The 19,452-nt window shown below is 34.5% G+C and overlaps 3 protein-coding genes across 6 annotated transcripts; 1 reads left to right on the top strand and 2 right to left on the bottom strand.

Annotated features, from left to right (window-relative positions):
- Positions 1-1,183: 1,183 nt before the first annotated feature.
- LOC118033346 (uncharacterized) lies at positions 1,184-2,817 on the bottom strand. Its single transcript, XM_073404772.1, has 2 exons — positions 1,761-2,817; positions 1,184-1,521 (listed from the first exon to the last, which is right to left on the bottom strand). The coding sequence occupies exons 1-2, from the start codon at positions 2,582-2,584 to the stop codon at positions 1,305-1,307; spliced, it is 1,041 nt and encodes a 346-aa protein (XP_073260873.1). The 5' UTR covers positions 2,585-2,817; the 3' UTR covers positions 1,184-1,304.
- A 3,946-nt stretch (positions 2,818-6,763) lies between these two features.
- On the bottom strand, positions 6,764-12,177 carry LOC118033348 (mediator of RNA polymerase II transcription subunit 17). 3 transcript variants are annotated; one of them, XR_004684845.2, is made up of 10 exons: positions 12,014-12,177; positions 11,618-11,861; positions 11,087-11,306; positions 10,352-10,465; positions 10,021-10,106; positions 9,442-9,826; positions 8,900-9,364; positions 8,493-8,813; positions 7,158-7,733; positions 6,764-7,011 (listed from the first exon to the last, which is right to left on the bottom strand). XR_004684845.2 is itself a non-coding variant. In XM_035038295.2 (9 exons), exons 2-9 carry the CDS (start codon positions 11,704-11,706, stop codon positions 7,410-7,412), a joined length of 2,004 nt encoding a protein of 667 aa, XP_034894186.1. In that variant the 5' UTR covers positions 11,707-11,861; positions 12,010-12,177; the 3' UTR covers positions 7,059-7,409. The 3 variants fall into 3 exon arrangements, 2 of the variants coding, with proteins under 2 accessions (XP_034894186.1, XP_034894185.1); XM_035038295.2 differs by lacking the exon at positions 6,764-7,011 and having other exon boundaries at positions 7,059-7,733; positions 12,010-12,177; XM_035038294.2 differs by lacking the exon at positions 6,764-7,011 and having other exon boundaries at positions 7,059-7,733.
- A 3,159-nt stretch (positions 12,178-15,336) lies between these two features.
- LOC118033387 (chaperone protein ClpB1) lies at positions 15,337-19,383 on the top strand. 2 transcript variants are annotated; one of them, XM_035038346.2, is made up of 7 exons: positions 15,337-15,534; positions 15,773-16,987; positions 17,154-17,335; positions 17,433-18,058; positions 18,146-18,425; positions 18,543-18,740; positions 18,825-19,383. In XM_035038346.2, exons 2-7 carry the CDS (start codon positions 15,835-15,837, stop codon positions 19,128-19,130), a joined length of 2,745 nt encoding a protein of 914 aa, XP_034894237.1. In that variant the 5' UTR covers positions 15,337-15,534; positions 15,773-15,834; the 3' UTR covers positions 19,131-19,383. The 2 variants fall into 2 exon arrangements, with proteins under 2 accessions (XP_034894237.1, XP_034894236.1); XM_035038345.2 differs by having other exon boundaries at positions 15,338-15,534; positions 15,767-16,987.
- Positions 19,384-19,452: the final 69 nt, after the last annotated feature.

The following is a 19,452-nucleotide window of genomic DNA, read 5'->3' as shown; positions in this document are numbered from 1 at the left end:
AAAAGTTAGAGAGAGTTTTAATTTAACTATGGAGATAAAAAAAATGCAAAAAAAAATCATGTAAAAAAGAAGGGTATCAATTAAAGATAAAAAAATAAAATTTAAAAAAAGTTAGGTACAATTAGTTCTCAATTGTTTTTTTTTTTTTTAAATAAAGACTAACTATTAGAGAGGTGGTCCGAAAACCAGGTGGAGTATTTTTTTAACTCAAAAATGCATTTTCAACCAATTTTCACACCAAACACCTAAAAAATAATGCAAATAAACTAAAAAACCAATGAAAAAACCCTAAAATGTTTTTTTTAAAAAAACACAAATCCAAACCAAAATTAGAGTACTTTCTCAAGCTTGATCTCTCTCTCTTTTTTTGGCAATATCAAGGGAAAAAAACACCTGAATGGAGCCCTTATCAAAAGAAATCCATTAACATTAATAGCAACCTTTTTTGTGGTAAAAATTAATGTCAATTGAAGATTTTATCTCTACCACCTAAATGAGTATCTTTATTTCTCAAACTAGAGATTGAAAAATAAAAAAATAAAATTTTATACCAAAACTAAAATTTAGAAAACCCAATGGACCAAAAATATATCAACCGGAAATTAAGTAAAAGGATCAAGAGAACTTTTTGCATCAATTTTGAAACCATGACCCATCTTTTCCATCCTTTTCACTTTGGTTTTCTATAATAATGGTATACTTCTTCTTGCAATTCTATTTTATCTCGAATCCAAAGCAAAAGTAAATGCCTACTCCTATTAGACAAGAATTCAAGCCTTCGTGTTTGGTCGGGCTCAATTTCCCTGGAAAGGAAAAAAAGAGGCACTCTTTGATCAACACAGAAGCCACATGTGAAGTGAACCTCAGGCATAATAGTGTGTGTGTTGTGTTGTGTAATAAATACAAAAGCTTTGGCTGTAGAGTTATTAGCGACGTGTTTGATTTTGCATCCAATGTATCTATCTCTTGATTAACATGAGATTTGTTAGAACAGTCTCTTGCCGGCCGGTCTTACTTGGAACCAATCTCCCAGCACTTCCTGCTGTATTTTATGATTAATATGGCAGTTAAAAACAACAAGAGGAGCAAGCAAATTGAAGGCCTTTTCATCGGAATCCCAACATAAGATTCTTAAGGTAACATCTCCAACCAAAGAAAAACTGAAACTGCAAAGGTAAAAACAAGAATAATTAAGAATTCTTCCGATGCATCCTGTAATGATTGACGCCAACAGCTAGCTAAACAGGATCTACCATTCTGCAACATCATTTCTCAAACCTAAGGCAACTGAAAACCACTGCCCATCAAGAACAGAATGAGCAACACGGAATACAGGAGAACCATCTACCCCGAACCTCGCTTGTATTCGCTTTCGGCACCGTCACTGGCTCTGACAGCGGTTGCGACTCTAGCCGTGCCCGAGGCGATTGAGCTGATCTAGGAGTCGGCGGCTGCGACCGGTGCCGTGATGATGGATAGTGCTTCTGAGATAGTGAATAACTCTTATCATCTCCTGTCAATCTTCACATAAACACAACAATCCCGTCATTTCTTATATATTCTACCCTGTTCATAATTCTGATGTACCCTTCTAATTAACTCCCTACATATTCATGAATGCTAATATTTTGGCTACAATCTCCTCAAGGACAAGACTTGAAGCTTCAAAACGATTTCTTAAGATGAGCAAAACATTCATGCATAATGCGCAGATTTCTTGGTGATTGTTTTATTCTAAAACTCATAATAATAGGGCTTACATTGGAAATGCAAAAGATTGGATGCTTTCTCCACTTGCATCTGAACGATGAGAAAGCCTAGCTGAATGAAGTGATCCTTTGGCAAGAGACCGCTCTTTATTGTCATCTCCTCCATCCTCTTTTACCACCCCCCTCATTGTTTCAGGAGCTTTTGATTCAGTTACACCAAGGTACTCGTCGACATTTGCATTCTTTGGTCCAACGTCCGTTGATTTATTGATTGGATGCTGATTACTTGAGAGATCAATCAACGGGTTAGGCAAGGTAGAATCACCGGGAAACCCTATCTCTCCAGATTTACCCACCGAGTTTTGGTCGTCTGTTATGAAGCTCATATTCCCTGTATAAATACTGAACAATGACCCATTGGAAGTAACACTCCATTCCATTTGAGCATTCGATTGAGTTCTAGCAAATACAGAAGATGGAATCCTATAAGAAGCAGAGGAGTTTGATTCAGCAGGTCGCTCCATCACCTGCGTTGGAGGAAACTGTGCTGTGGAACCATTGTCTGAGCTCAATGTAGGAGCATGATTGGGTTGTTGTTCTTGCCAGGGCATGGAGCTTATCGGAATGCCGCCGTCATGGTCATATCGAGTGTTTTTGCTATACTCAGGAACCCCAACATCACCTGTATAGGACTTGCTGATTTCATCTGTATCCAACTCAAAACGGTCTCCAGATGAAGAAGAACACGAGGAGGACGGGGAGTTTAACATTCTGCTATTGGTAAAATGATCATCTTCTCCGAGAGTAGTTGCAGGGCACGTCCTCAAACCATTACTAGTTTCACTCCCATGTTCCGATTTGTTATCTGGAAACATCTGTCTTGCTTCAGGTTCTGACGGTCCCGTCACAGGAGAATGGAGAGGATGAGTATTTCCACCTAATAGATTTATTGGGTGGTGGCAGATTAGAGAGAGCAAAAAAAAGGTGCTAAACAATCACGAGAATTCACAAAGCACTTACACAGGAAAGAAAGCAAATGCACAGCCAAAAGGTGCTAGAGAGGCTGGCAACCCAAAGAAAAGAAAAGAAACCCCAGGAAGCAAAATGAGCAGAGAGACCCACAGAGCAAAAAACAACAGAGAGAGAGAGAGAAGCGAGTGGACGGAAGGAGAGCAAAGACCGAGAGAGACAAAAAGAGGTGAAAGGATTTTTTGGTGCTGCATGGTTTTAGGCGCTTCTATCTCTTTCTTCTTCTTCTTTTTTTGAACAAAGAAACCGACTCTTTTTATGCGCTATATATATATATATATTCCAAGACTTATAATCATCCATCTTTTTTTTCGTAAGGTGCTCTGACATGAGAATTGGCTACTAATAATCCAAAAAAACCATTCTTTTTTTCTTTTATTTTATTATTAGTTTTTTTTTAGCAATGAGAATTGTGTCTGTTTGTGAAAACGCAAAAAAATAGATTTTCATAAATTCTATTCTAGAGCAAGACATGTGTTGGGTATGACCACACATAACGTGGGGCGACGTGGCTTGAACTTGAACTACAATACTTTGAACAAATATATTTATAGTAGACTATAGATGATTCTAGATTTTTAAATAATCACATCATTAATGTCCTCCATACATATACCTAGAATAAGACTCTTTAAATATAGACTTTGAAATTAATCTTAACACTTTCTTTTAGTTTTGAAAATCTCACACCTTTTAAAATTTAAATTGGGTTAAAGGATATTTTTTAATAACTGATGCACTTTTTTCATTTTTGTTGATGACAAAAAATAAAAATAAAAATAAAAACTTAATGTCTTCTTTTATTTTTTTATACAACCACCTTGTTGTTATTATTTTTTTGGATCTTCCATCTTCATTTTAAGAAGATTTTTCTTGCAACTGTCTTAGTCATTCTTTTAGCCAAACATCTCTGTTCAAGATTTTAGCTTTTTAAGTGACCATTATATTTTGAATTACTTTTTATTATGATGTCTTTTTCTTATCGTGGCTCATTTGCTATTTTTCATCTTTTTTTTAAGAAGAGTTATCGTTTTTTTTTTCACACGTGATTTTCTTTGTATCACACCTCATCTTATGCGAGGTCTTGTTAGCTTTTAGTTGCTTGTTTTTTTTTTTTTTTTATCACTCTTTTGATGCAAAATTATAATTCCCTTGTTGGGCTCTATTATCTCATATCTCTATTTTTTTTATTCTATGGATGCTACTTGGTCGTCCATTTAATCTTGAAACTTCTTCTTTACTAAACATACATGCTCAAATACCTTAAACACTCCACTAAATCAAACCCATGTTAGAAAACAATTAAAGGGAAAAAGGTGTGTAGAGAACATATCACATTCATTTCATATTACTCTCATAAGAAATAAAAGTCCCATTAACTTGGACTTGGATTACAACACTATCATGACTTGTACATTTATAATAGTTAATAGATAATTCTAGATATTTAGATAATCACGTCATTTAATATCATATGTACATGTAACTAGAATGAATAAATAAAATGATATTTTGAATGTAAAATTCAAAATTAATTTTAAAACTCTATTAAGAGCTAAGGTTGGAACTCGAACAACATGGCTCTCACAATCAATTTTTAAGGTTTTTCACTTAGCTAGGACTAAAGTTCTAAGAAAGTGATGAGGGAGCATCTATCAAGGACTATATTGGTCTTACCTCCAATAGAATCGAGTTGTCCTCCAAGTTGGCGAGTGAGCTTACCATTAAACTTTTATAGGAGCTTCCCTTTCTTTTTAGGGAGTGACATGGTATTTGTTGGTGATGAGTTTGTATTGGGTTTGAAATTGAGATTTGGTTTTGGTATATTTTAACATGTTACATATGTTTTTACAAGGATACAAATTTTCCACTTTTCTTAATGTATATTTTGTTTGCACTAAAAATAAATATTCATGTGTCAACAAGATAAGAATAATAATTGTTCATATTTAAATAGGAAAAGGAAAGACTGAAATTGACTATAAACAATAATTAATCAAGTTTGAAGAGTCTTAATTTACAAAGAAAGCTAGAAAATAGTCATAATTTTAATTCAATATAGAACAATAACTTTTGATAAAATGTTAGTTCGATCCAATAATCAAATCAAGATTTATATTTGTTAGAATATAATTATATACTAGAAGAAATAAGCCTTTAATTACCGAAACTAATTATCTGATAGATCAAGCCCCTCTTGTGTATGATTAAATTAATTAATTTTTTATCATCACTTGTTGAAGATGTTGCCTCTTAGAAATTTATCTTGTTCTAAATACTCTGAATAAGCCTATTAAATGCATTTTGATCTTCTTTGCCTTTGATCTTGTAATGAGTCCAATTAGGACTTGCAATTGATATTTTGATGTAGCCTTAATTGCAACATTCCCTCTCTTCTAAAAAAGATTCATCTATTACTCATCATTTACATCAAATAAAGAGATATCATAAACATTGAAAGTAACACTAACATCATACTCACATAGTAGATCCATTTTATATGAATTATCATTAAGTATTTTAAGGATTTAGAATGTTCCATCTCCTCTTAACATCAACTTAGATCTTATTTGTTGAGGAAATCTCTTTTTTCATATATATACTCAAACCCAATCATCTTATTAAAAAACAACCCTCTTTCACCTTTTATTAGCTTTGAATGCATATATATATATATATATATATATATATATATATAGCTTAATTTAAAGTCTTGCTCTAATACAAACTAATGCGAACCACGTGGATATAAAAATTCAGAAACCCATAGTCAAACCAACTATTCCCAGAAAAGCTAAGATCAAGTTTAGAATTAAGTTTGAAATAATAATAATTTATACTGGCACACTAAAACTATAAGTAACAGAACCTCCACCAAACAATTATAGAGAATCACGAATAAAAAGTCTAAAATACTCCATAAAACTTGTTAATTCTTGATGGGCTAAGCCATCTTTACGATTCTTGTGATTACTAGCAAATGAAAAGTTTAGATTATATTAGGACTTAATATGCCTCCTTATCTGATAAAGGTTTCCTTATATGATTAGAATTATATGTTTTGATGAAATTCAAACATTGTACCGATATAAATAGACAAGTCTCGAGTCACGGATTTAATGGGTTAACTTGGGTCAATCTAATTTTTTTATTTTATAAAAAAATAAAAATGACATCATTTTGAAAAGAAAAAAAAAGTCAAAACTAGGTTTTTTCCGGATATACTAGCTCACGGGTCAATCTAGATTTTTGACTAAGCCACATCGGGTCAATTCTTCTTATATTTTGTTGAAACCTGGCCCGACATAAGCCTCGAGTCATAGGTCAACCCATCATGTTGGGTTAGGTTATAAGAGTGCATCTAGTAGTTGGAAAAAAATAGTTAGCTGCACATATGCAATTTTATTTCATTTATTCAATTCAATTTATCTTTTCCTAGTAATTTATAGCTTTTATTTACTTGCTTTTTTGCTTTATGTACTTTCTTGTTTTCAGTTTCTTCTTCTTCTTTTTTATTTATTTATTCTTCTTTCTAGCATGGTGCTGCTTGGAATAAATACATATTTAAAGTTTGAAATATATACTTTGCTTGATTATCAGTATATATCTAATTGATGAATAAAGAGCCCTAAACTTTATAAAGAAACACGGGGGAACAATTATTTGGTTGTCTTCTTTTCAATAAAACCTTATCTAGACGTTAAATAAAACAATAACTTTCCTACAAAAAAACAAAAATGTCATGTTGAATTTCTCTACTCCTTTTCCGCCTTTCAAAATTCATTCCCTCCACTTCCAAAGCATTGTTGGCAGCTGAGTTTAAAGCGTGTTTGGAATGAAGTTTGATTATAGTTAATTTTTAAATTGTTTTTCAATAAAAAAATATATCAAAATAATATATTTTTAATTATTTTTAACATTAATATATTAAAATAATTTGAAAATACAAAAATATATATTAATTAAAAAAAATTTAATTTTTTTTAAAAACACTATTAAAACAAACAAGACATAATCTCACACAATGTGTTATCCAACCATGTGCCATTTCTCTTTCGGCCAAAAGAATAAAAAATACTGCAAGATTCAACAGATGCTGATTAGCCATTGAATTCGCTGCATGGAACTCTTATCAAGAGATTGCCAGAATTCAGCATCAATGCTCAGAGACCATTGGTGTCAATATGTCTCCTATTTCCCGCTCTCCACATGGATCTTCTTCTCCGTTGCAGTAATATTTGTGGGATTTCTCACTTGGGTAGCATGCTTGTTACTTTTGTCATTTGGAAAAATAGATAAATAAATACACAACACAAGAAAGAAATAGTAAGCAAAAATCTTTCCAGAAACTTGTAAGCTCAAATTATACAGGGACAAAGACACCTCTATAAGATAATTCTACGAAATCTAGCAACATACATGAATTGGACTTCGTGGCTGCTTGCAGGGAATCATGGAAGGTTATATTTTCACTCCGTCAGACCATGGAGATGACCATCTCTACCATTCAGATTTATCTATGTCACCAAAAACATGACCACCATGAAGCATGAACTTCGAAATGACCAGTTCATGGTTACGCGTCCAAAATTAGATTCCGCAGCGAAATTATGCACAATAGTGTGGTCTCTAAAGTCTCTTCAGTTAATCAGTCAAGAAAGACGTGCTTTCTCAATGGCTCCCACCACCGCACAAACTAACTAAATCCATCAGTGTTGAGTATAGCACATCCAACGGTAAATATCCCAAGAACTTCCTATATTCGGATGCACTGTCCGCAATGTTCATATGAAGTTTCTTCTCCTCTGCAAAACCGTCTTCCATTGTCAACCACCAGGAGATGCATCCTTGAGTATCTTCTGGGTCCACGTGTGCCACGAGGTTAAGAATCTCACCCTGCTCCAACTCAAAGGACAAACACAAAAAGTCACGGTTTGCTTTTATTCCCACTGCAAGCGCTTCCTCATGAAGCCAGCGAATAACCTGGCTTGCAACCTATCACAAACCCAGGACAAGAAATTAACAATTTGAGAATCAGTAAATCTGTGTATGTGTAACAATCAGTAAATCTGTGTATGTGTATCCTCATTGCCAGTCATTCTTCAGGAACAGAAAAATACATAAAGAGTGAAGGGCAACAGTACATGATGTATGAATTGCAAACAGAATCCGTTGTCAAAACAATGCTACATCTTCTAATGTCCATTTGCCTAGGGTTCTTCTATACAAATGCTTCTTCAAGTAACTGAGATGTATGAATTGCACCACATTTATTTTGATACAAGACAAGAAACAGGAAACCACAGAAATTAAAAATAAAAATAAAAATAAAAATAAGAACAAAAAAATGCCAAACATGATCTGACAGCAAAAATCATACAAAGATGACCTGATGTGTTCTTTTATAGGGAGAATTAATTGGGACCCGGACTCCTCTATGGTAATTTTTTATTCCAAGGTTGGAAATATGGCATTACAAGCTTAATAACCACCTTTTAAGACATGGACTAAAGTTATCAATAAAGTCTACTAATTGCCACCAGTGTTTCATTCCAGCTTCATAGTATCAGAAAAGCTGTAAAGAACTTCCACATCAACTGCCTTTTCTTATTATTCTAAAGTCTGAATCTTCTTTTACCTGGGGAAGCTCAGATCAATATAAATGCAGGGCAGAGTCTAGTTTGACTCCTACATTTATTCCTAACATCATAAAAGCAGGAGACACAATCAGAAATATTGGATGTGGCAACAAACCTGCTGCAGGATTATCACAGGAAGATCATCCAAGTTGCAGTCATATTTGTTGGTAGAACATATATCATCAGAACTGTCTTTAAATAGTCCGACAACATTAGGAGCTCCTTCTGCTTCAATGTTAATGCAATCATCATGTACCACAACCTTAGTCCAAAACTCTGATTTAACAACATTCTTCATGTTTTGGATGTCCGGCGTCCGGGTTTGAGAGCTTGCATGGAGAATGGATGGAGGAATCTTCATAAAGATTGTCCATGCAGATGACCGAGAATGCCAAGTGGGGTGAGATATCAAATGAAGATATGGCACTCTGCAAACCTATAGAAACCAAGGAGAAGTTCAACAATGCATCACTGCCAAAAAACTTTGGATTAATCCATGTCTAACAAGTAATCTGGACATACCACGTTTTCCAACTCCATAAGAACTTTGTTCGAAATTATTCTATGAGAGAGAGACAAACAGAAATGACTGAGAAGACCAGATCCATCGTTTGCTGGTTGACCAGGCATGCGAGTACCAGTGAAAGAAGGTCTACCCTTTGCTTCTACAAATACATACTCATGAAATATCTGTTTGAGATATATTTCATAAGTAATGCAGTTAGGAAATCTAGGCTTTTTAGTAAGACTGTTGTGCTTTTCTTCAGCTAACTTCACTCCGTCAAACGAGTCTAAAGGTACAACTGCAGATTCTAAGTTCTCCGGGCCTTCACTATCAATTGCTTGATCACCCTGATCAGATGGCACAACAGATATAAATATAGAAATGCCAGGACCTATGCACAATTGTAGATAATTTTCTTGTATTCCAGTAACATTGAGTCCAGATGATTGGTTAACTGCACCACGGTTCACCATATCAAACACCTAGAACCATAAGAACTGAAGGTTTATAAAACTGAAATGGATAAGCAACATCAGAAAGATTAAAAGAGAGAAGCTACCTGTTCATCAAAAATGGTTCGATGAACCTTACGAAGCAGTAAGTGTGTATCCTTCACACATTCGTTATCACTTAAAGATTCTTTCTCAGGTTTTTTAGATGGATTCTTGAGTGAGCCATGGGTTTTAATCTTATTGGATTTCTTTGGAACAATAGAATGCCCACTGAGAAAACCAAAAACAAGAGAATGACAGGATTTTGAAGGTAAATTTATGGCTAGCATGCCGTCTGAGTCATGATCAATGCGAATTGTGGACAGAGAAGATGGCTGGAATACTGCAACTGAATCATATAATGAATTATCAAAAAGATCAATCATGAAGCCTTCATTTCCAGGAGCAATTGCTGCCACACGCTGCCGTTTGACTTTCCAGTTCTGCTGTAATCTATCCAATATCAGAAGAAAGAGACAGAAAGAGATAATAAGCTCACATGGTACTACTCAAACACAGCCTCAGAATATAGTGTTTGCATGGAGAGAAGCAAAAGGAACTTCTTATACATCCACCAATTCTTTACAGTACAATAATTATAACCAAGTGATGAATTCAACATTTAGAGATTAACAAAGCAAACGCACCTGATTAAAGCACCATAAAATCTTGCTTCCCTGGCAACTTGCTGTTCCAAAGCTTTGGCGGACTGCTTAAAATATTTACCAAGATTCTTTCAAAGAAATAAATGGAACAAGTCAACAACTAAAAGATGTAATCAGAATGTCAGGGAATAAAAGACAGCTTTAAAGAAATCATTCAAAACAAAAAGTCATCATTGTTAGCAGCTCTAGAGACAAAACACTAGGCCTGATTTGTAAATCACATGGAATTGGAAGGAGAAGGTGCAATAAAGCTACTGCATACCATCTTCCTTCCATATTGCCCCAAAAGGGAAAGAAAAGAGGAAAAACATACCCGGTAGCACTGTAGCTTGGTTGCTGTTGATACAGCAAGGTCAGCCAGAATCTCATTGGGTAATGGCTTTGGCCTGGTCATCCCAGCTACTGTCACAGCATCATTAGCTTCAACCTATACATTATTCAAAAAAAAAAAAAAAAACACAGAGCAAACTAATTCATACACACATGTAAGGCATCAGCATGCTTTTCCAAAAAGCTTGAGAAGAGAGTATGTCAAACAAAAACAAACCAATACCAAGCAATGAAGATAGTCAAAACTCTTTATGCTTTTATAAGTAAAGTGCAAAATATTCAAAAAATTTCATGCTACGTTACAGGTTGATAACAAGCAGCACATTTTCAACTCTTCTGAAAAATAGCATCCACACGTACTCCAAATAAGAGTTTCAGTAGAGTTGTTAACATTTTTTATCCTAACTCCTAATAAGAAAAAAGTTCAATTTGTGTCCAATCAATTTCTTAGCTTTCCCAGACTTCCTGAACAACCCAAATTCTACTAGCACAAAATGCCAATCCAAAAGGCTCATATTTAGTCACAGAAATATACAAATCACGTTACACTGAGTTGATGGTTCATAATGCGGTCAGAAATATCTTCCTTGAAGTGCATATTCATCAAAAGAGAATGGCTAATAAACAGCAATTCAGGAACTTCTTACAAAAATCACAAAGTAAATAGAAAGAGGATACAGGAACAATGAGTTGCAGATGAAATGATGATGACTCTCACCGTATTGATAAGATCAATAATGACAGAGAGTTCTTGATGAGCTAAGCGCAAGTTCTCCACCATGTTTTGCCAAGGCCATGGTGTTGTTGTAGATGAGCTCTCTCTGGAGCTCTTCTTCTGCCTTTTCTTCTGTTTCTTCTCTTTGTCTTCTTTCTCCACCGCCCAAGCAAAATCTATTCGTCGAATTAGCGACACTTGCTTCTCATCATATCCAATATCACTGTAACCCCGGAAACAAACAATCGAAGAAACATTAATCATCGCTAAACCATAAAATCTATTTCTCACTAGTTCCCTATATCTTCCTGGAACCTAATTGACTACGGAGTAAATGAAGAGAACAACAGAGTTAACCTTTTCATAGAGGATTTCGAACTCCATGTTTGTTAATTGACGCTCAAGTTTAACAGCTCTTACTATGGTCAATGGAGTTAATCGGACCTAACTACTTTTCATTTACATACACAATCACAATACAGATAGCTAAGAAAACACAACTGGTAGGTATGAAGGCGATAAGAAATAGCATACGTAGGAAAACGTTCGAAGCCATTTTCTTCGATGGATTCCAAGCGCTTGACAGGTAGCTTATCGAGGGACATTTCCAACTTTCCATCCATTTTTCTCTCATGCAAGATTTTTCAGCAAAAAAATTACTATTTCCGGGAACACTAACAAGTGGCGCAACAGTAAAGGTGGTTGGAAATGAGTCTGCGTAAGAATATTTCTATCACACCTTCACAGAGACCAACCTTCCTTCCACTGGTGGAGGGAGCTACACAAGAGAGAGAGAGAGAGAGTTTAAGTGAATACGAGTAGCCATAGACATTTTGGCTGGGAAGAGAAGAAAACGTATAATATGTATTATTATAACGGAAATCATAAAAAGAAATTGAAAAAATGGAAGGGATGAACGAACATACCAACCTCTATCAATCTTTATTAGATTTCCAAGAAACAGTCGAGATCAATCTCAATTCGGACACACAGTTTCCAATTCACTTTGGAGCCATCTCCATCTTTTCTCTTCTTCTTCTGATTATTTAGGGCTTTGAATCGAAACAGAGAGAGAGATGTTAGAAAGTTTTGGAGCCCGAAGCCGCCGTGGCTTTTGTACTTCAAAACGAAAGCGTTTTTACTTTGGTTGACAACATGATGTCTGTGAATAATATGACAACATCTGATATCCTGTTTGTTTTCGTATTTCAAAAGTTTTTAAAAAAAATTAAAATTTTTTATTTTTTATTAAATTTAAATTAATATATTTTTAATATTTTTAAATTATTTTGATGTACTAATGTCAAAAATAATTTAAAAAAAATAAAAAAATAAATCATTAACATGTATTTTAACATAAAAAATTATTTTAAAAACAACCACAACCATACTAAACAAGTTTCACAACTATTGTATTATTTATGTGCAACTATGGTGTAATTAGAAGTTTGGTTGTGATTGTTTTTAAAAGTATTTTTTATTTTAAAAGGTATTAAAATAATATTTTTTTATTTTTTAAAATTATTTTTGATATCAACTCATTAAAATAATCAGAAAATACTAGAATAATATTAATTTGAAGTAAAAAAAAAATAAAAAAAATTTAAATTTTTTCAAAAGCATTTTTAAAATGCTAAGCGAGCGTTTGGAAACGCGGTTGTACCTGCATTTCTAAAAAAAATTTAATTTAATTTTGCTAAAAATTAATTATTTTTTGTATGTTTTGGATCGTTTTGATGTCTGATCTCAAAAATAATTTTTTAAAAATAAAAAAAAATATCATTTTGATATATTTCCTGCACGAAAAGTACTTTAAAAAAGGAATTATAACCACATTTTCAAACAAGCTATTAATAAATGGGTAAATTTTCTATGTAATTCCATTTGTTTAGAAATATTAGTTCCAATTGATTTTAGAAGAGTAAATTAATATTTAATCCATTAAATAATTAGTTAACCCTTCTTTTTAAGAATCTAACATTAAGTTCCTATATAGTCATATCTTATTGTAATTTAACTTGATATTTTTGTTAGTTTTTCATTACAAATAATTTTTTTTTCTTATAACATCCTTCATTCTATATCATCACATGCACTACATATAGTGGTGAAGTTATCTCTTGAAATTAAAAAAAAAAATTAATTATAAAATTATGACTATAGAGTTTAGAAGTTGTTATGTAACATTATAATTATTATGAAAATAAATAGTATGCGAGAATCTAGATAGAAAAATTAACTATATAAAAAAAAAGATATATTACCCTTAGTATATTATACATAAAATAAGTTGGATTGTTGATCGATTATTTTTTTAGATCATATTTCTATTCGTTAATCTTATTTCAATTTTTTAAAAAGAAATTTATTATTTATTATTTTAATTTAATATATATTATAAATTTGTTTAAGATGGTGAAATGTTAGAAAAGTAGCGTGGGGCACAATCTCTTAATCATGAAACTTGAAAGAGTATTTTGTTCTAGGTGAATCGAGGAAATTTTATTCTTTTACTTTTTTCTACTCACTTATTTAATTATTTATTCATACTTTTATTATTGTCTATAATATAAACTGCCGTGACTTTTTTTTTATCGTAGATCTTCTTCCTCTTTATCTTCTCATAATGTTTTTCAGAGAAAATGTTGAATCAAAGACATAAGATTGAAGTAGAGTAATATAGACGGGTTTTTAGAATTTATTTGAAAAGTATATTTTAGACCCTTAATTTTTTAATCCATTAGTTGATTGGTTATTTTAATTTTTTAAAAAATTAATTTTAATATCAAATTTTATTTTCATTATTTTTCAATATTTTTTAGGTATGAGGAGAGAGAAAGAGTCTTATTGGTTATAGTTTAAAGAGAAAAAATTATCGTTGCAATGATTTTAATCACTAAAATAATTGATTTTTGTATCAAACAGCTCCATATAATGAGAAAAGTTTTAATTGGATGTTTTTTGGACCTTGAAAGTGCATGAAAAAATTGATATGAGCTTAAAAAGATTTTTTTGGGTTGATTTTGGATTTTAAAGCAGTTTGTTTTGTTTTCTAAGGTTATGAATTTGTTTAACAATATTTATAGTGTTGTTTTAGGTTAAAAATGAGTTTCTAGAAGAAAACAATCAACAATTTTATTTTTCCAACCACCACAATAACCAAATTTTAAAGATTTCAGATGAAGTATCATATATATTTTGCCATTGGATGGAGCCGACAATACGTCGTCCTCCTCATTAATCTTAGAAAAAAAAAAGGAGTCAAGGATCACGTGATAGAGAACTTTTTTTGTGGGCCAGGTACTAAGCTTGGCTTACTAGGTCCATAGTGCCTGGCCTCATCTTTTATTTTTTTTGATAAATTACAACTTTTTATATGTATATTTAAAGATAATGTTTTAATTTATATTTTGATTAATATCTCTTCTATGTGCTTTTTTTAGACTTATTTAAACTTTTTAAAATAAAAATTATTTTTTTATTATATTGAGTGTGTTTTATTTTTTCATGAGGTTAATATGATTCGTTTATAATTTTTTTATATATATTTTATACAGATTAAATTTATATTTTAAATTAAAAACATATATATTTTTTACAATATTTTAACATGTATAGCATTGCATAATTTTTTTATTCAATAAATTTTATGTGTGTATTGATTTCTATTACAGATTAATTTCCATAAATAAATTCACTAAACACAATCGAGTAAATGACCTGTATTGCGATATTAAACCCTATTTGCTTTTTATTTTCAAAAAACACTTTTGAAAAAATTTGAAATTTTTTTATTTTTTTATTTACTTCAAATTAATATATTTTGGTGTTTTTGATTATTTTTATGCGCTGATATCAAAAATAATTTTTTTTAAAATAAAAATATTATTTTAATAAATTTTCGAGTAAAAAACACTTTTAAAAGCAACTGCAACCACATTTCCAACATCCATCTTTTAATTTTTTTTATTTACATAAATTATTAATTTATTTAATTAAATATGTTTTTACTTTATATTTTTAATTGTTTTAGAAAATAAACTGGTCAGAGTTTTTGTTTTTTTTAAAGATAAGCTTAAGACTAGTTAAAAGATAATTTATTTAATCCATCTTTCAATGTTTTGTTTTTTTTTTTTTTTTTTTTTTATAAGCTTCGACTAGTTTATTACTGTAGCGACAAGACAGGAGGGGAGAGGTGTGAGAGCATGCGAGCATATGTTTTTCCATACCTTTCTAGTAGTTTCCAGTGCCTCGTATCTACTGGTTTCCAGATGTCTCTCTCGTCTCTTCAAAACACACCTCAATCCATTCATTCTCGCTTCATTCCAAGCAGAAAAAAAAAAGGGAGTACCAAACTCAACTCGGAAACAGATTCAACAATCGAAGATTCAGCTCTAGTTTTAGGGCAAGGAGCTAGTTGAAAGAAGACATCCGTTTCGTTAATTGATCAGGTACGCTGGAATTAGAATTACACTTTCCTTCTCCTTAATCTCATTTTCTAGTTTTAGCGCTGTTCTGTTCTGTGCTTTCCGCATTCCGAACGGCGACAGCAACGCCTTTTTTTGTTTTTTTGTTTTCTTTTATTCTTATTGCAAGTATACGTGCTAGTGGCTAGTAGTTGTAATACAACTATATTGTATATTCTTGGAAAAATCTTACATGGCTGTCATGTTTATCTCTTAGGATCAGTTCCAAAACCGTTGTCGTTGGTTTCCTTCGCTTGAAGAAAGGACTTTGAAGTTAAAGAATCAATGGATCCTGGAAAGTTCACACACAAGACCAACGAGGCCCTTGCAACAGCTCACGAGTTGGCAGTGGGTGCTGGTCATGCCCAGATAACCCCATTACATCTTGCTGTGGCCCTTATTTCAGACCCTAGTGGAATCTTGAGACAAGCGGTTGCCAATGCCGGTGATGGTGAGAATACTGCCCAGGCAGCAGAAAGAGTTTTCAATCAAGTCCTCAAGAAACTCCCATCTCAGTCTCCACCTCCTGATGAAGTTCCGCCCAGCACTAGTCTTATTAAGGTGATAAGGCGTTCTCAAGCGTTACAAAAATCACGCGGGGACTCCTATTTAGCTGTTGATCAGATGATCTTAGGCCTTCTCGAGGACTCCCAAATAAGAGATTTGTTGAAAGAAGTCGGAGTTTCCGCTTCCACAGTGAAATCCGAGGTAGAGAAACTCCGAGGAAAGGAAGGGAAGAAGGTGGAGAATGCTTCTGGGGATACTAATTTTCAGGCATTGAAGACTTATGGGAGAGATCTTGTGGAAGGCGCGGGAAAGCTTGATCCTGTTATTGGAAGAGATGAGGAGATCAGGAGGGTTGTCAGGATTCTGTCACGGAGAACGAAGAACAACCCTGTCCTTATTGGAGAGCCAGGAGTTGGAAAAACCGCAGTTGTTGAAGGTTTGGCCCAAAGGATTGTGAGAGGGGATGTTCCAAGTAATCTTGCTGATGTCAGGCTCATTGCCTTGGATATGGGTGCCCTTGTTGCTGGCGCAAAATATAGAGGGGAATTTGAGGAGAGGTTAAAGGCCGTGTTGAAAGAAGTGGAGGAAGCTGAGGGGAAGGTGATTCTGTTTATTGATGAGATTCATCTTGTTCTAGGTGCTGGTCGAACAGAGGGGTCCATGGATGCCGCCAACCTTTTTAAGCCAATGCTTGCAAGAGGTCAGCTCAGGTGCATTGGTGCCACAACCCTGGAAGAGTACAGGAAATATGTGGAGAAAGATGCTGCGTTTGAGAGGAGGTTCCAACAAGTCTATGTGGCTGAGCCCAGTGTTCCAGACACAATAAGCATTCTTCGAGGATTGAAAGAGAAGTATGAGGGTCATCATGGTGTTCGGATTCAGGACAGAGCCCTTGTGGTTGCAGCTCAATTATCAAGTCGATATATTACAGGTACGTTTTAACAGTTCAATTCCACTTTCAGGTTTTAATATGCACCAGTAATTTTGGAATTGGTGATTTTTATTGAAGGGTAGTATATTTTCATGCATAATTGATTGATATTTTGGGATCATTCGGCGAGATAATAAATGCTGGTCTTTTCGGTTGATGTGTTTAGGTCGTCATCTGCCTGATAAGGCAATTGATTTAGTCGATGAAGCTTGTGCGAATGTCAGGGTCCAACTTGATAGTCAGCCTGAAGAAATTGATAGCCTTGAAAGGAAGAGAATGCAACTAGAAGTTGAACTTCATGCTCTTGAGAAGGAGAAGGATAAAGCTAGCAAAGCTCGACTGGCTGAAGTAAGAATCGCACCTTAAAAGAAGATCTGGAAATCAATTATGTGCTCTGCTTTATATCTCTCTCATGGTAAATCTGACAATATTGATGCTTTTTCAGGTTGTAAAAGAACTTGACGACTTGAGAGACAAGCTTCAGCCCTTGCTGATGAAATACAAAAAGGAGAAAGAAAGGATTGATGAGATCAGGCGGCTCAAGCAGAAGAGAGAGGAGATACATTTCTCCATACAAGAGGCTGAAAGAAGATACGATTTAGCCAGAGTTGCTGATTTGCGCTACGGGGCGCTGGAGGAAGTGGAAGCTGCCATAGCACGTCTTGAAGGATCAACAACTGACGAGAACTTGATGCTGACAGAAACTGTTGGACCAGACCACATTGCAGAAGTAGTGAGTCGGTGGACTGGCATTCCTGTCACAAGGCTTGGCCAGAATGAGAAGGAGAGGCTAATCGGGCTTGCAGACAGGTTGCATCATAGAGTGGTAGGACAGGACCAAGCGGTCAATGCTGTTGCAGAGGCTGTGCTGAGGTCAAGGGCTGGTTTAGGCAGGCCTCAACAGCCGACTGGCTCATTTCTATTCTTGGGTCCAACTGGTGTTGGCAAGACTGAGCTAGCCAAGGCTCTTGCTGAACAGCTCTTTGATGATGAAAACCAACTAGTGAGGATCGATATGTCAGAGTACATGGAGCAACACTCAGTAGCTCGACTTATTGGTGCTCCTCCTGGGTAAGTACTTACTTCTCATCTATTTCTTTTTCTCTATTCTGTAAGGTTGCATGGATAAAATATCTCACCCGTGTGTTTGTGTTTCAGGTATGTGGGACATGAGGAAGGTGGGCAGCTGACAGAGGCCGTGAGGCGGAGGCCTTATAGCGTCGTGCTGTTTGATGAAGTGGAGAAAGCTCACATTTCTGTCTTTAATACTCTTCTTCAAGTTCTTGATGATGGAAGGTTAACAGATGGTCAAGGCCGCACTGTAGATTTCAGAAACACAGTGATTATCATGACTTCCAACCTTGGAGCGGAGCACCTTCTGTCTGGACTGCTGGGCAAGTGTTCCATGCAAGTTGCTCGAGACAGAGTGATGCAAGAGGTAAGCTTAATGCTCTATAAATTCGGTCGTGCAGTCTTGATGGGTTTTGTCGTAGGCTTGTTGCTTGAAGAAAGTTGAGATATCAACTTGCTGTCATTTATTGATTTTTTCTGACAGGTGAGAAAGCAGTTCAGGCCTGAGTTACTAAACCGGCTTGATGAGATTGTGGTTTTTGATCCACTCTCTCATGACCAACTGAGAAAGGTTTCAAGGTTACAAATGAAGGACGTTGCCAGCCGCCTTGCTGAGAGGGGCATTGCTTTGGCAGTTACAGATGCTGCCCTGGATCATATTTTGGCAGAAAGCTATGATCCCGTGAGTGTTCTTACACCATATTCTGTCACTTGTTATGTACTCTGTTTTGATGAAGGAGCTCACGTCGTCTATCTCTTGTTTTAGGTCTATGGTGCACGACCCATAAGGAGATGGCTCGAGAGGAAGGTGGTAACAGAGCTATCGAGAATGCTCGTGAGAGAAGAGATTGATGAGAACTCTACTGTGTACATAGATGCAGGCCCAGAGGGACAGGACTTGGTTTATCGTGTGGAGAAGAATGGTGGGCTCGTTAATGCAACCACCGGGCAGAAGACTGATGTTTTGATTCAAATTCCCAATGCCCCAAGGGATGATGCTGCCCAGAAAGTGAAAAAGATGAGAATTCAGGAGATTGTTGACAACGACGACGACGAGGAGATGATTGAGTGAATTGCTCGTGTTTCAAGGGTTTGACATGTTAAATAACTTGTTTGCTTGAACATGGAGTTCAAGTTAGCTTGTAATCAAGAGTGCTACCTCCTTAATGTTTTCGAATGGTGGAATTGTCTTAATTTTCTGAAGCCTCTGCTTTAGAATTTAATCGTCACTTTTGTTACTTGGGAATTTGGTGTGTAGATATTTTTTCAAGATAAATGTATATTTTTAGATAAGCTTTTACTATGCTTACATTATGGTTTTTTTTTTTTTCATGTTTTTTTCAGTATGATAATTTCTTGATTGTGGATTAGCTTTTAATGCTTTACGAGATGTA

This window comes from Populus alba, chromosome 15 (assembly GCF_005239225.2).
Source record: "Populus alba chromosome 15, ASM523922v2, whole genome shotgun sequence".
Classification (NCBI taxonomy): domain Eukaryota; kingdom Viridiplantae; phylum Streptophyta; class Magnoliopsida; order Malpighiales; family Salicaceae; genus Populus; species Populus alba.
The sequence above is the reverse complement of the archived record's forward strand: the minus strand, read 5'-3'. Positions and strand labels throughout refer to the sequence as shown.

Coding starts and splice junctions, on each gene's coding strand:
- LOC118033348 (XM_035038295.2), bottom strand. CDS start 11,706: ATGGATGGAAAGTTGGAAATGTCCCTCGATAAGCTACCTGTCAAGCGC. Junction 10,466..11,086: donor TTATTGATCTTATCAATACG/GTGAGAGTCATC, acceptor AATAATGTATAG/GTTGAAGCTAATGATGCTGT. Junction 7,734..8,492: donor CTGTGATAATCCTGCAGCAG/GTTTGTTGCCAC, acceptor GGTTTGTGATAG/GTTGCAAGCCAGGTTATTCG.
- LOC118033387 (XM_035038346.2), top strand. CDS start 15,835: ATGGATCCTGGAAAGTTCACACACAAGACCAACGAGGCCCTTGCAACA. Junction 16,988..17,153: donor ATCAAGTCGATATATTACAG/GTACGTTTTAAC, acceptor TGATGTGTTTAG/GTCGTCATCTGCCTGATAAG. Junction 18,426..18,542: donor GAGACAGAGTGATGCAAGAG/GTAAGCTTAATG, acceptor TTTTTCTGACAG/GTGAGAAAGCAGTTCAGGCC.
- LOC118033346 (XM_073404772.1), bottom strand. CDS start 2,584: ATGTTTCCAGATAACAAATCGGAACATGGGAGTGAAACTAGTAATGGT. Junction 1,522..1,760: donor CAATCTTTTGCATTTCCAAT/GTAAGCCCTATT, acceptor GTTTATGTGAAG/ATTGACAGGAGATGATAAGA.